General features: G+C 36.4%; 1 protein-coding gene across 1 annotated transcript in view; it reads right to left on the bottom strand.

Annotated features, from left to right (window-relative positions):
- LOC107565378 (transmembrane protein 132C-like) overlaps positions 1-16,839 on the bottom strand; it is a 178,856-nt gene that overhangs the window by 39,453 nt on the left and 122,564 nt on the right. The window contains exon 5 of the mRNA XM_016250593.1: positions 2,176-2,319. Within this exon, the coding sequence (XP_016106079.1) occupies positions 2,176-2,319 (144 nt within the window). The remainder of the gene's footprint in view (positions 1-2,175; positions 2,320-16,839) is intronic.

The following is a 16,839-nucleotide window of genomic DNA, read 5'->3' as shown; positions in this document are numbered from 1 at the left end:
TAAAATCCATTTTATACAATCCGCCTTCATTTAGCAAGTGCACTCGCCCATAAACAATTTTCAAGTTCAACACTTTTTGTTCCGTTCAGTTGTGGATGCTGCTGATTCACCGAGACGCGCGGCTCAGCAAAGAGACATGCGTGTGTGTGTGTGTTTCCGCAGAAATACTTCGCTATTTAATGCATTTTTCCTTACAAATTGTATTATCAGCATAACAATTCGAGTAAATCTGTAAAAGGTATGGCATGATGACATCCTTCTAGAACAATGTGCATTTATGTTAAAATTGTAACAAATTATCAAGTTTAGTTATTTTTATTTCTTTATTGCAAAACGCTAAAACTGGCACCGTTTTGGAGAGAAATGGGCTCTCATTTTAACCCATATCATGGTGTGTGATGCTGAACTATGAGTTCTAATGGTGTTTGTATTTGCACTGTTCTAAATATTCATATTTTATGTGCTTCAACAGCATGCTGTCTCAGTGGCCTTTACACATGTTTTTAAATCTATTTTTTCAAACTTTTTTTATTTAAATGGGGATGATTGTACTGAGAATAACTCATCTTTTCTTCAACTGAATACTGTTTTGATGTATTTTAAAGAGTTGGCAGTCAAAATTAAAACTGCTTGATGATAGATATTCTTCATTCTTTATGACAAATAAGATAATGTGAATTACAGAATGTACAACGTTTTTCAAATGTATAAATTGCGGTGTACAGTGTTTATTATGAGGGAGTAGAATCCACAGCTCAGTACTCACTACACAGTACTCACGAGTACTTTTAAATAGGCTACTCTTTTACTCTTACTCAAGTAGTTTTTTTGGACAAGTACTTTTACTCTACTCGCACTACATTTTTTGGAAGGTAATGGTATTTTACTTGAGTATATTTTTTCAGTACTCTTTCCACCACTGGTTATTAGTATGTAATTGAACAGATATATGCTGCTAAATTACAGTAGTATGCTGTAGATGACAAATGGCATTTTACTGTTAATTTAAAAAAAACAGTAGCACACTGTATTTTTACAGTATGATGATGGAAACTACAGCTGCCAGTAAATTACCGTTTTTTTTTACAGGGAAATGTTTTACAGTGCAGGGTTAGACAATAACCCAGGTTGAACGGCAGTATGTAGAGAATTATATTTAGAAATATGAAAGTGACATCAACTGGTACATGCACTGCCACGGATTATTAATATAGACAATACAAAGGGATGCTATGCAATGCATTGTATTTGAATAAAATATACAAAATCTACAGTGCTCAAAAAGTCAATGTAGACAAAAATAATGGCATAGTGTATTCAGATGCTCTGAATCCAGGTCACAGTGCCTGTGTGCGTGAGTGTGTGTGTCAGCTTTGGTGGGGAGGAAGGGGGGGATTCCTCTCCAGAGGTCAGTGTTTCAGTGTGGGGTGTTCATCAGATAATTAAACCCGAAGGGAGTAAATACACACATATACACACATATTGTCATTTTCTCCCTCATAAAATGCTCTCATATTTTGTTCCCAAATGGCAGATGGAAGTGGAAGGCACAAGCTTGTTCTGAAAAGACTGCATTTAACATCCCTTTGATTTTTCGCCTCTGGCTTGACAACAGAAAATAGACATTACTTCAGAGCGGTTGAATGTATAGCGCTTTAAATCAAATCTAATATAGCTATCTTAATACACTATGTGTTCCCTCAACAGTTCTTTTGTTATCTTGATCACAAAATTATTCTGAGCTTATGTGTGTCTGCAGGTTTTTTTAGCTTTTGTTTCCTTGCTTTGCTTTACAGTAAATCACACCACATCACAATATCTCACAAATTACTAATAAAATACTTTTTAAAAATCATTTAGAATAATTTGGTTGGCATATGCGCACATTTAGGGTATATAAAATTTCATTAGCATACTAAATAAATATTCTGAATGTCAATTTCCATCACCATCATTTCCACCACAGAATGTTATTAAACATAATTTGAAATGTGTTGGAAATTCCACTGTGATAGAAATGGCAAAGCTGGCTGTTATTTGGCTAATTAAACTAAACTACTGAGAGTGTGAAGAGTTAATTTTTTTTATTTAAGTCTGTAAGGTCAAAAGTACGCAAATACGCATCCACAAATGTGTGGTTTATTCATGTTAGTGACCCCTGCATGATTTGCCCACCTTAACCACGTCCTCATCCGTCGATCGACATTCCACCGACTCTGTCACATCGGTCACAGTACCTTCGGTTCCAACAGTGACCACCTTCACTGGCATGGCAACAGTTTTCCCGGTGAGCACTGCGGTGTTAAGGATCTCTGTCTCCTGCACACAGAGGGCAGATCAATCAGACTGCGTTAACTCAGGATAATTCACTCACAATTATTCACGATAATTCGTCATTCTGTCAGCTCCAGCTCTTCAGCGCCAACATTGAGTCTCGCTATTAACCCAGTGAGTCATATCATTCAATTAAAGTCATCAGCTCTGGAGAGTCTCAGAGTGAGATGGAGAGGTCTGTTTAGAGCCAAACAACACATTCTGTTTTTATGAAACTGATCCACTCTCAGATAATCTATATTAACATGAAAAACACACACAGGAATAAGATTCACTATCAAGTCACTACAAAAAGAGAGGAAAAAAAAATCACACATATTTGGAAGAAAATATGAACGCTTGCCCATGCAAAACTCTTCAGCATGACACTAGGGTATTGTGGGTAATTTGCTAAGCCAATGCTATGTGTTTGCTAAGGTGTTCAGAGTAGTTTTAACATGTTGTTTGTGGTTGCTAGGATGTTTTGAGTGGTTGCTTACTGCCCCAGATCAAAAGAGCTCCAAGACGAGTTATGAGATATGGAGTCTTCAGAATTTGTTTTGGCTGTTTTATCATAAAACAGGCAAAAATAGCACTTCTGGTTAATTAAAAAAAAAAAATGTTTATTCCATATTATATTGAGATATTAAATAAAATAAAAATAAATAGCTATTTTAAATGTAAATATATATTTTAAAATCTAAAATTAAAAGATTAGAAAATTATATTAAATTTATTTTTTATTTTAGATAAATAACAGATAAAAACATACAATGAAAAATTGTAATATAAAAAACAAACAAACAAAAAACTCTCTGAGTATCTGAAAAAAAGAATTGTTGCTCTACATAAAGATGGTGTAGGCTATAAGAATATTGCCAAGACACTGAAACTGAGCTGCAGCACGGTGGCCAAGACCATACAGTGGTTTAACAGGACAGGTTCCACTCAGAACAGGCCTCGCCATGGTGGACCAAAGAAGTTGAGTGCACGTGCTCAGCGTCATACCCAGAGGTTATGTTTGGGAAATAGACGAATGAGTGCTGCCAGCATTGCTGCAATATGCACGATATTGTTATCGTGGGCACTTCTAAATACCGTGAATAATTATATATTACAAATTAATCCGAATTTTGAATGCATTTTAAGAATACTTTTCCCATCAACTGGTCAAAATGCACAACACCGCTGTATGCTGCGTGAAAGATGCGTGCGCACTCTGATGTAAATAAGCACGGAGGAGAAGCACATGGCGGAACATGTGAGAGACGCTCTGGATGAAAGCGCACTTTCACTCTCTGACAGCAGATGGCGCTAAACTGCAGAAATAATAATAATAATAATTCATTTAAATGCAACCGTTACCAATTAACCCTGTAAATAAAGCAGCTGCACTACTTTCTTTTTCTGAATCGTGTTTTGTTAAAATTGAAAGTTGCAACTGTGTTATTTAATGAGCTAACATAAACTAAGACTTGTATTTTTTTTTATCAAAGATTAATAACTTCTGTAGCAAATGTAGCTATTGCTTATTGTGAATGTTAATGCATTAACTAAGGTTAACTAATGAGGTCTTATTGTAAAGTGATACCTATTGGTCTTTATAGCTCTTTTGCACTTTAATTTGTGTAAAACTTTTAACTTTAAAAATTTTTCTGTATTGCTTTATTGCATTTAAATGTTCAGTTATTTTTGTTATAAGAAAAAAGTTATTAAACCTGTTATACTGTATTATGACAGCACTTTTATAAACTAACTTTCAATATCATGGTAATACCGTATACCGTGATAAAAGCATTAGCAATTAATCGCAACATGAAAATTTGATACCGGCATATCTCTAACTGTGACATACTGAAGCAGAGCATGATCCCCTCCCTTCGGAGACTGGGCCGCAGGGCAGTATTCCAGCATGATAACGACCCCAAACACACCTCCAAGACGACCACTGCCTTGCTAAAGTCTTTATATATATATATATATATATATATATATATATATATATATATATATAAACACACACACACAAACATAATACTAATCCATATTCCTAACCCTAAATATGGGCAAGATATAGTGATGCTTGACTGAGGAAGCACCAGTAAATAAAGATAAAAATGATGCTTATAGCAAACATCAATACCACTGTGGGAATTTCCAGAAATATGCTTTACATAGAGAACAATGTCAGGGAAAAACACTGTAGGCACATCTTATTTCCACAGAAATATCCCGTAATTATGGACAAATGACAGCTACGGTAACCGTTTCTGTGAATCCATTCTCTCTTTGCTTATAATCTTATCGGAAACATGTCCGTGTGTTCAATTTACACTTCAAACAAACCAAAGGCTGGATAATTAGATCATTTAAGTCTGACTTGTGTTTTTCTTGCCGGCTGGGGCTATGGGTGAGGAGACGACACAAAACTGCCCTCATCATAAACCACGCAGCACTTTGAGACGGATAAACCTAAATAAAGAAGCCCTCTGCGAAGGTTTTGTTCTTCATCATAGGGTCTTTTCTTCTCTTTATGTCACAGCTCTCGCCATTCTCCTTTAGAGAAAACAGATAACAATATTTAATCCTGAACTGTGGATAATGAAATTTCAAGCTTGTTAATAAGACTGAGGTCTTCTGTTCTTTTTTTTCTCCAGCCTGATCCCACTTCAGGCTTCACTTGGCAGCTGATTCTTATTTCAATCATTTTCACTTTAATGCACCACAATCACATTTTCACTTTAATGCACCACAATCGTAGGGATAAACGAGCCTCTTCCTGTCTTTCCCTTTATGCGTTTAAGCCGATCATTATTTTCTATCTAACACAGGCTGCGCTGTCTACTTTTGAGGTAGAATTTGAATACGCCATTTCCCTTGATTTCAAAATTATGTAAATGTGCAATAGGAATGTAGTCTCAGCAGCGAGAGCTTGGTATTCAAACTTTACGCTCAGACATTTTGACAGGGAGTTATCGCCTGTGTTTGATTTGCTGTCAAAACATTAATTTATCAAGACCAGGAAAATGACTCTAATAAATATTCCACAGGATGGGATGGGTGAAGTGTTTACAATTCGCTCTTCCCCTTTCACTCACTTCCTGCTCAGATGAATTCAAAGAACCCAGCGACACTATTCGGCAGACAAGTTGCTTTCAAATGTCTTTCAATGTGTCCATTCACCGGCTGTTAAAAGCGAACAATGTAATTTTCAGTCAAGCCTGAAGATTACGCAGTGAATTAAAAACAGAATTCAAGAGTAAAACAGGCAAAGTGGTGGAAAGCCTCTCATTGTGATGCCACAGACTCTGATGGGTGGCTTTACTTCACTGTAAAAAATAAATAAATAAATAAAGCTGAGGTGAGTTCAGTTCAGTTCAGCGAGGGAGTACAGTTTTAAACCACACAGGTCAAATCCATTGACCCTTGAGAAAGGCATACGTACCTCCACCCTCTGACTCACATGGCAAAAGCACAAAAAAAATGTAGTGGAACTTTCCTGCTCAGGATATATCAACAAAAATGTTTAATATTTGAAAATTATATCCGAAGATTCTAATGCTTTGGAAAAGGAGAAAAATAACTATTTATTCACCTTAAAAATGACGGGTATGTGAATGTTTGCACAGTTATGAAAGGATTCCAACGTAATATAAGACCAGGCTTTCCAAATTCAGAAATACACAGAGCAAGAAGCCAATCAGTCACATAAAAGTCCCATAAATCTGTGCCACATTTTTCTCAGTTTTGAGGAGAAAATGTAATGTGTTAAAGGGATAGTTCACCCAAAAATGAAAATTCTGTCATTAATTACTCAACCTCATGTCGTTCCAAAACTAACACCTACTGTAATTTTGCGAAAATACGAGAATACTTTTTGTGCGCAAAGAAAACAAAAATAACGACTTTATTCAACAATTCTTCTCTTCAGCGTCGTCTGCTGCGATTCACGAGAGTACCACCACGCATGAAATTAGTCATTATTTAGTTTTCTTTGTGCACAAAAAGTATTCTCGTGTCTTCGTAAAATTGCGGTAAAACTACTGATGTCAGACAAACTATTTTAACGATGTCCTTAATACCGCCTTGACCGTGGTAGCATTGGGGTCTATGCAGGGTCAGAAAGCACTCGGATTTCATCAAACATATCTTAATTTGAGTTCCGAAGATGAACAAAGGTTTTACGGGTTTGTAATGACATGAGGGTGAGTAATTAATGACAGAATTCTAATTTTTGGGTGAACTATCCCTTTAAAACATGACCAAACTAAATAAAATCACAATAATTACATAAAATACATACATAAAATTAAAATAATAAATAAGTTGCATTAGCACATTAAAATGATTTCTGTAGCATCATGTGACATTGACTGGAGTAATATATGCTGAAAATCCAGCTTTATAAATTATATTTTTTAAATATATTGAAATAGAAAACCCCTAATTGTAATAATATTTCACAATATTACAGTTTTTTCTGTATTTTGATAAAATAATTGAAATACGAGATTTTATGTATATTAGTGCTGTCAAACGATTAATCGTGATTAATCGCATTCAAAATAAATATTTTTGTTTACATAATATATGTGTGTGTGCTGTGTACATTTATTATAATGAAAGAAATACAAAACAACCATCAATCGGCATTGGTCTGGAGCTCCGTGCAAGATCTCGCCTCATGGGGTAAGGATGATCATGAGAAAGGTGAGGGATCAGCCCTGAACTACACGGGAGGAGCTTGTTAATGATCTTAAGGCAGTTGGGACAACAGTCACCAAACAAAACATTGGTAACACACTACGCTGCAATGGACTGAAATCCTGCAGCGCCCGCAAGGTCCCCCTGCTCAAGAAGGCACATGTACAGGCCCATTTAAAGTTTGCCAATAAACATCTAAATGATTCAGAGAAGGCTTGGGAGAAAGTGCTGTGGTCAGATGAGACCAAAATTGAGCTCTTTGGCATTAACTTGACACGCCGTGTTTAGAGGGAGAGAAATGCTGACTATGACCCCAAGAACACCATCCCTACAGTCAAGCATGGAGGTGGAAACATTATGCTTTGGGGCTGTTTTTCTGCTGAGGGTACAGGATGACTTCACCGCATTGAGGGGCAAATGGACGGGGCCATGTCCTGTAAAATCATGGACGAGAACCTCCTTCCCTGGGGTAGAACACTGAAGATGGGTCATGGATGGGTCATGGATGGGCATGACAATGACCCGAAACATACCGCCAAGGCAACAAAGGAGTGGCTCAAGAAGAAGCACATTAAGGTCATGGAGTGGCCTAGCCAGTCTCCAGACCTCAATCCTATAGAAAATCTGTGGAGGGAGCTGAAACTTCCAGTTGCCAAATGACAGCCAAGAAACTTTAAGGATTTGGAGAGGATCTGTAAAGAGGAGTGGATAAAAATCCCTCCTGAAATGTGTGTAAACCTGGTGACCAACTACAAGACACGTCTTACCTCTGTGCTTGCCAACAAGGGTTTCTGCACCAAGTACTAAGTCATGTCTTGCTTGGAGATCAAATACTTATTTCACTCACTGAAATGCAAATCAATTTCTAACCTTTATATACTGTTTTTTTCTGGATTTTTTGGTTGGTATTCGGTCTCTATCTGTTAAAATAAACCTACCATAACAATTACAGGCCCTTCATTTCTTTGTAAGTGGGCAAACTTACAAAATCAGCAGGAGATCAAATATTTTCCCCACTGTACAAAATCAGCAGGGGATCAAATAAATATTTTCCCACTGTAAATACACAGACATGCATGTATATATTTAAGAAAAATATGTTTAATGTATAATGTTTTTATATTAAATATATTTATATATAATATAAATTATATGAATATAAACACGTGTACATATTTTAAAAATGTATACTGTATGTGTGTGTATTTATTGAATTGAATACCTTTACTGTCATTGCATGTAGCATACAACGAAATTCTGCATCTCTCGTAGAAATGCAAGTATATCCATCTACATTCACACTCATAAAAAAAACATACATATAAATAAATAAATATACATAAAAAGAGATGAATTAGTCCTAAAAGAAATCTAAAAACCAATATTAAAGTGAATCTGGAGGTGCAAGTCTTTAAAGCTCTGTAGCGTCTTCCAGATGGCACATCACGGCAGTAGTGCAAACAAATTGTGAAAAGGGTGAGTGCTGTCCTTGATAATAGTACAGGCTCTGCTATGACAGCGAAGTCTGTAAATGTCCTCAAGGGGGGTAGTGGAAGTCTGATAATCTTTTGTGAGATTTTAATAACCTGTTAATAATACTGTATGTGTGTGTATTTATATATACATAATAAATATACACAGTACACACATATATATTATGTAAACAAACACTTTTATTTTGGATGCGATTAATTGTGATTAATTGTTTGACAGCACTTATATATATATATATATATATATATATATATATATATATATATATATATATAAAATCATAATAAAATTATAGTTAAAGTATTAATATAATATACATGAATCAAATTCCTTGGTGCGTCTGTGCATTAGTGAGTTTTGAGATTGCAAGACTACATTAACATGCAGCACAATACAGAGTACAGTCTCTTCACACATCTGGCTCTGCTTGGCTTGAAAATTAAGGAAGATTTACTCTGACAGCAGGACTGATGTGGGTGGCATGAGAACCAGCAGAACTAATATGCAACTAGTTTATGTCCACCTACACTCCCGGTCCTCCCCCTCACCTCAATCATGATGCTCCGGTTGTTGAACCCCACCATCCTTCTCCTTCCCCCAACCCCATCTCTGGGGCTCCTATGAGCCGTGGTTCCAGAGGGAGGGTGTTGAAGCCGAGCACAATGTGTTATTCATGCAGCTTCATCATCCGCTTCTGCCCGGTGGTCGGTAAACATCATTCCCTGGACTGCTGACTGATTAGTGTTAGCTATGCATGGATGCTGGGTTTGAAGAACAGGCTGTACGGCCTCCCAGAGACCATCTCTGCGGGAGGGCAGTGCTTCTACAACACGCACTTACCTTTAAATGGCTCCACACTATCTTGAGAAAGAGTGAGAGAAAAGAGAAGGAGGTAAATCGATAAAAGGCCATTACACTTTTGGCAGAGTTGGTGGGGATTAAAGATATATCGGAGGTCGGGGAATGTAGGGTTAATATCAGCGCAGGTGATTGGTTCAGTTCGTGGTGAACCTACACCGGCTCACATGGGGTCTAACGCTCAAGGACAGGCAGCGCTGAATACATCGGCACCCCGTGTGGATCCTCGTGGCCGATGCCGCAGACATGCTATTACAGAGCCATCGATCGGCGGCTGTATTTCTTTTCAAGACCACAGGTCCTCCCATGTCTTCAGCAGCGATGGCTGAAGCCTTTTTGCCTCTCAGAGTCTTGCTGACAGAGCCTCTGATAAAATGGCACAACAGTGCAGACAAACAGGGAGCGAAGAGGAAGACGGCTATTGATTTCAGTAATAGTGCAGAGAGATGAAGGGAACGCTTAGCAGTCGTTGAACACATTACAGCCACTGGGTCAGCCAAGCGCCTCTCAGTGGCCGCTAGAATGAGGATAATCACAGTTTTGTGTTACTATTACCACATCAACCGATAATCCAAGGCCTCTCTACCTCACTGCTTGGCTAAATGAGCACTCTTTCCAGGAATTATGAGCCCTGTTATGAACAGTAGATGAACCGGACATGAGCATAAACCTGGATTTCTCTGCTACCATTCCTTAAGTATTAAACTTTGATGCATTATTCATGACATTGCATAGATATGCTCATTTAGACAGTGTGATTTAGCAAAGTGGATATTGGATCAAGATCTTTTGTTAGTCCTGGAACAACATTCTTATCAAGCCATCACAGGCCAAGCACAAGCTTAGATACCACCGAAATCTAGTAGAAATTATTCATAAGAATGCTGTTCAAGTCCTAACCCCAGCCCTAAGATCAGGATGACAGGAAGGTTGTTCGAGGAACATGTCCTTCTTGAATCACGGCAAGCACAGAGGGAGCAGTGATGAACGTACTGCAACTCAATTACACTACCTTTCCACTGCACCTACAAGACAATCTCTACTGCTTGGTATCTAGAGACCAACAGATGTTGTTTTTATGACCAGTAACAATTATTTTTGTGTGTATGTTTAAACGTATGCAGAACTGATTGTTAATTATTGTTTAATTTTTGTTTCTAAGTTACATGGTATAATAAAAATGTGTCTAAAACAATAACCTGGAGGGTTACTTTATAAAAAAAAACGTTAATTATTAATAGTAATAATAATAATTATTATTATAAATTACATGACAACTACTTTTTATTATTTATTATTAATATTATATATGTTTAAATGTATGCAGAACTGATTCTTAATTATTGTTTAATTTTTGTTAAAATATAAATATTTTTGCAAAAATAAAAATTTGTCTACAACAATAACCTAGAGCAGTGGTTCCCAACCACGGTCGTGGAGGCCCCCCAACACTGCACATTTTGCATGTCTCCTCCCCACTGTACAAAATCAGCAGGGGATCAAATAAATATTTTCCCACTGTAAATACACAGACATGCATGTATATATTTAAGAAAAATATGTTTAATGTATAATGTTTTTATATTAAATATATTTATATATAATATAAATTATATGAATATAAACACGTGTACATATTTTAAAAATGTATACTGTATGTGTGTGTATTTATTGAATTGAATACCTTTACTGTCATTGCATGTAGCATACAACGAAATTCTGCATCTCTCGTAGAAATGCAAGTATATCCATCTACATTCACACTCATAAAAAAAACATACATATAAATAAATAAATATACATAAAAAGAGATGAATTAGTCCTAAAAGAAATCTAAAAACCAATATTAAAGTGAATCTGGAGGTGCAAGTCTTTAAAGCTCTGTAGCGTCTTCCAGATGGCACATCACGGCAGTAGTGCAAACAAATTGTGAAAAGGGTGAGTGCTGTCCTTGATAATAGTACAGGCTCTGCTATGACAGCGAAGTCTGTAAATGTCCTCAAGGGGGGTAGTGGAAGTCTGATAATCTTTTGTGAGATTTTAATAACCTGTTAATAATACTGTATGTGTGTGTATTTATATATACATAATAAATATACACAGTACACACATATATATTATGTAAACAAACACTTTTATTTTGGATGCGATTAATTGTGATTAATTGTTTGACAGCACTAATATATATATATATATATATATAAACTGATGACTTGAATCAGGTATGTTTGATTAGGGAGACATGCAAAATGTGCAGTGTTGGGGGGCTTCCAGGAATGTGGTTGGGAACCACTGACCTAGAGGGTTATAAATAAATAAATAATCATCATCAAATTTTCATAATTTATAATATAAGAATAACATTTTTTTATAATTTATACCACTACTTTTATTTATTATTATTAATAATATTATATTCAATTTTCAATTATTTTTGTTTACCTTTAAGTATATATAGAACTGATTCTTAATTCTTTAATTTGTACTTTTAGTTACATAATAAAAGTGAATAATAATAACAATAATAGTATACTACTACTCATTTATTACTATTATTATTATTATTATTAAATTAAATAATAATAATAATTATTATTATTATTATTATGACATGACATATACAAATTTGTTTTGCAATCTAGTCATGTCTAAGTGTAAAGGTTTAGTAATTTAGCCAAATAATACTAAATAATAAGTTAGTGAATTTATAATTGAAAGGAGGCCATTCAATATTACCAGACTTGATACAAAGGAACCAAAAAACAATTCTTTCAATCCAATTATATGTCTATTGCAACCTGCAGCCCTCAAGGGTTTTGGGGTTAATGTTCAAACAGCAGAGCCATAGGAACTTAGATGAACTCTTTCACCACTCTTTCAAATTAACACTTGCTAGAAAACTCCACCACCTTTTAATAACTTTAAAAAAACGACATGGCTTAGATGCAATCGCAATCTACCATCACCTCTCTCATTTCCTCCATCTCTGGGGCAGTGAAATGTGGAAGTACAGATTCCATATGCCCTGTGTAGTGTGCAGGCCTCCAGGTGAGGGATAATGAATACATAGGCTGTTTCAGATGATTGTGATAAGGCGGCAGCGGTCATGCACACAGCCGCGGTGGAGAGAGAGAGAGAGAGAGATGCTGGTAGTAATGAGGGAGCGTGCGGTGAGGACCATCGATCCCCACAGCTCCGTGGCAGGGCTCAGGTTTACCGAGGCCAGCCGCCGCACACAATAACACGCTTCTGTCTGCATCTTAATCTCTCAGCAGTCACAAATCAACTTGCATTTCTTTCAGACAACTGCACTCATTTTTTTCTCTCTCTCTCCCTTTTTATTTTTCTCTTTCTATTCTTGCATGTGTGCCACACGGTCTTGTGCTGCAGGGGGTTCTAGAGAAACATTTGCATCAAGAGTAAATAAATCAGTAATACAAAAACAGCTCAAATACTGGAGTACAGTGAGCACTCTGTCAAACTGTGCAGCTTAAATGACTTCTCTCAAAGACATTCTCATAATAAATTGTCTAGATCACAATGTAAAAGGACAAATTCCTTGTTTTTTCTCCAGATAATAGGTTGTTGGTCTCTGAAATGTCAAAATACATTCTAAAGATCAGGCACGTGCACACATAGACATCATAGGGGGCTTGAGCACATGCCCTTTTTCTTCCTCGAGAGCAAGTGCCCTTTTTTCTGGGGAGTTTTTTATTTTTAATTTAATTTAATTTATTTTTTTAATTAATGAATATATGTATATATGTGTGCATGTGTGTGTTTCTGTTTGCGCACAGCTTTCCCTGTCAAACAAATAAAAAATTAAGATATCAGGTCAGGTCGGGATATGTTGAGAGACTGTCGAGTTCCGATGCCTTTCTCTCCTCCGCGTCTTCGCGCAGGCTTACAGCACAGCAGTGTAGCACGATTGATCGGCACATGCACATCACAGACAGGCAGAGAGCCTCCCTCCCTTTCCAGTTGTATTTGTCTTGGTGTGGAGGTGAGGGGTGATGAACAAAAGACTAAGCTACCTATACCTTGAATTTACAGCTAATTATCCAAATGACAAAAGGCAAATATAGTTAATTTGTCTTGCTAACATCCATGACTCATGAGAGCTACCATGTAAATTAACTAAAGTTTAGTAGGTTAGACCAGTGCTCGTTCTTTCACTGCATGATTGAAGTTTATTAAAATGCATTTAGAATGATCACAAAATTCAAGATATGGGGGCATAAATTTATGTATTTATATAATTTCATATAGTTAATCAGTATCACGCGAAGACTGATGTTTTTTCCACCAAAAAGCAGCATGATTACAAATGTGATATTGATTTTATACAGCAGTTCAATGAACAAGAATGTAATATTAAGACATTTACGTTTTAGACACAATATTGACTGTTTTTGCTCTATTTCGCCAACAAATATAATTCCAATTTGCGTCTCTGAGCAACATGATGCTGTTTTGTTCCTGAATGAATCAACCATTTAAATGGTTTGGTTCAATCTCAATGACTCACTTATTAACAGTGACTTGCTGCCACCTACTGGCGGTTTAAATTTCACATTTAAAGTATCATTTCATTTAAAAAAAAAAATAATTTCAAATATAAGTATTCAATGTTTTATGTTTAAAATATCAAAACAGTATTAATGCATTTGTAGCTGCAGGTTAAATGCATTCATGTCCTTAAACAGTACTGCATTAAACAGTATGTAAATGCATCTAAATGCCACTTCAGCTGCAGCTTCTGTGTTTTATCTGCATTGCAAAGATGAATTTTGTCAATACTGATTTAATTTGCTTGGTAACAGCCCAAATGACTTATTATTCTAATTGACTGATTCAATTTATGAATTTGACAGAAAAAATGGCTTTATGAAGGTAAAAATGCCCATAAAAGGTAAAAATCAAATTAAACTAATTGGAAAAGATTAATTTCTATCACTGCTGTGAACTGATCACCACACAGAATATGAAGAATATCAAAAGCTTTAGGAGTCAGCTGTCCACTGCAGTCCTTAAGATATCAGCACAGTAACACACTCAGCAAAATAACGTCTAATTATCATTATCGGTAAAATCCCAGAACATTTTGTTTAGAAAAAAATTTAAATAAATATAAGAAGTGCCCTTTTTTCCACTCGAGCCCCTGCCCCTAAAAATGTCTGTGCACGTCCTTGCTAAAGATCATCCATGCTGAAAAGAACAGCTGAGCTAGTTTATGCTGCTTAATGCTGGTTTAGTGAGTAGACAAGCCTCAATGGACTGGCAGATACGATATCTCATGTGTAGATATCCAAAAGTCTTTAGTTTACATAATAGTGTGGCACTTTACAGTTTGTACTATGGACAAAAATACAGTGGTGGCCAAAATTATTAGAACACTAGTATTTTCACCAGCTAAAAAAGGTTTTAAATCAGTTATTTCTATTTTTGCTGTAGTGTGTCAGTAGGAAATATACAGTGGGTACGGAAAGTATTCAGACCCCCATACATTTTTCACTCTTTGTTATATTGCAGCCATTTGCTAAAATCATTTAAGTTAATTTTTTTTCCTCATTAATGTACACACAGCACCCCATATTGACAGAAAAACACAGAATTGTTGACATTTTTGCAGATTTATTAAAAAAGAAAAACTGAAATATCACATGGTCCTAAGTATTCAGACCCTTTGCTGTGACACTCATATATTTAACTCAGGGGCTGTCCATTTCTTCTGATCAGCCTTGAGATGGTTCTACACCTTCATTTGAGTCCAGCTGTGTTTGATTATACTGATTGGACTTGATTAGGAAAACCACACACCTGTCTATATAAGACCTTACAGCGCACAGTGCATGTCAGAGCAAATGAGAATCATGAGGTCAAAAGAACTGCCTGAAGAGCTCAGAGACAGAATTGTGGCAAGGCACAGATCTGGCCAAGGCTACAAAAAAATTTCTGCTGCACTTAAGGTCCCCAAGAGCACAGTGGCCTCCATTCCTTAAATGGAAGACGTTTGGGACGACCAGAACCCTTCCTAGAGCTGGCCGTCCAGCCAAACTGAGCTATCGGGGGAGAAGAGCCTTGGTGAGAGAGGTAAAGAAGAACCCAAAGATCACTGTGGCTGAGCGCCAGAGATGCAGTCGGGAGATGGGAGAAAGTTGTAGAAAGTCAACCATCACTGCAGCCCTCCACCAGTCGGGGCTTTATGGCAGAGTGGCCCGACGGAAGCCTCTCCTCAGTGCAAGACACATGAAAAAACACCTGAAGGACTCCAAGATGGTGAGAAATAAGATTATCTGGTCGGATGAGGCCAAGATAGAACTTTTTGGCCTTAATTCTAAGCGGTATGTATGGAGAAAACCAGGCACTGCTCATCACCTGTCCAATACAGTCCCAACAGTGAAGCATGGTGGTGGCAGCATCATGCTGTGGGGGTGTTTTTCAGCTGCAGGGACAGGACAACTGGTTGCAATCGAGGGAAAGAACTGTGCTCTTATGAACCTTAAGTGCAGCAGAATTTTTTTTTTGTAACCTTGGCCAGATCTGTGCCTTGCCACATTTCTGTCTCTGAGCTCTTCAGGCAGTTCTTTTGACCTCATGATTCTCATTTGCTCTGACATGCACTGTGAGCGGTAATGTCTTATATAGACAGGTGTGTGGCTTTCCTAATCAAGTCCAATCAGTATAATCAAACACAGCTGGACTCAAATGAAGGTGTAGAACCATCTCAAGGATGATCAGAAGAAATGGACAGCACCTGAGTTAAATATATGAGTGTCACAGCAAAGGGTCTGAATACTTAGGACCATGGGATATTTCAGTCTTTTTTTTTTAATAAATCTGCAAAAATGTCAACAATTCTGTGTTTTTCTGTCAATATGGGGTGCTGTGTGTACATTAATGAGGAAAAAAAAATAACTTAAATGATTTTAGCAAATAGCTGCAATATAACAAAGAGTGAAAAATGTAAGGGGGTCTGAATACTTTCCGTAGCCACTGTATATACACAGTATATATAAAATGAATATATATATACAATAATATATATAAAATTTCCTCATTATGGCATATTATTACTAAATTGTTTTTTTTTAATTATCATAAGTTTTGTATATTTTTGGGGAATTAACGGATTGTAGGCCTCATTAATCTCAGCTTGTGCACCTTAGTTTTTGAGTGAAAAATGTCCAAAACTACCCACAAATAAAGATTTTTTCACTCAAAAACAGAAGTGCATAAGCTGACAAAAAGATGGAATCCAAGATTGGCTAATAATACAGCATAATGAGGGATTCACAAGCAATTTTTTTAATTAGGCAAAGGGTTTTCAGGATAGCACAAGAGTTAAATTATTGGTGTTTTAAAGATGAACTTTAAGTGAGCATTAGATGACAGCAAATGTAATGTAAAAATACTGTAGAGGAAATGAGCATGCACAATTAAATGTTCAATATGCTACTGATATATAGT

Source organism: Sinocyclocheilus grahami, unplaced genomic scaffold (genome assembly GCF_001515645.1).
Source record: "Sinocyclocheilus grahami isolate Dianchi unplaced genomic scaffold, SAMN03320097.WGS_v1.1 scaffold998.1, whole genome shotgun sequence".
Taxonomy (NCBI): Eukaryota; Metazoa; Chordata; class Actinopteri; order Cypriniformes; family Cyprinidae; genus Sinocyclocheilus; species Sinocyclocheilus grahami.
Note: the sequence above shows the minus strand (reverse complement) of the source record. Positions and strands in the feature narration are given on the sequence as shown.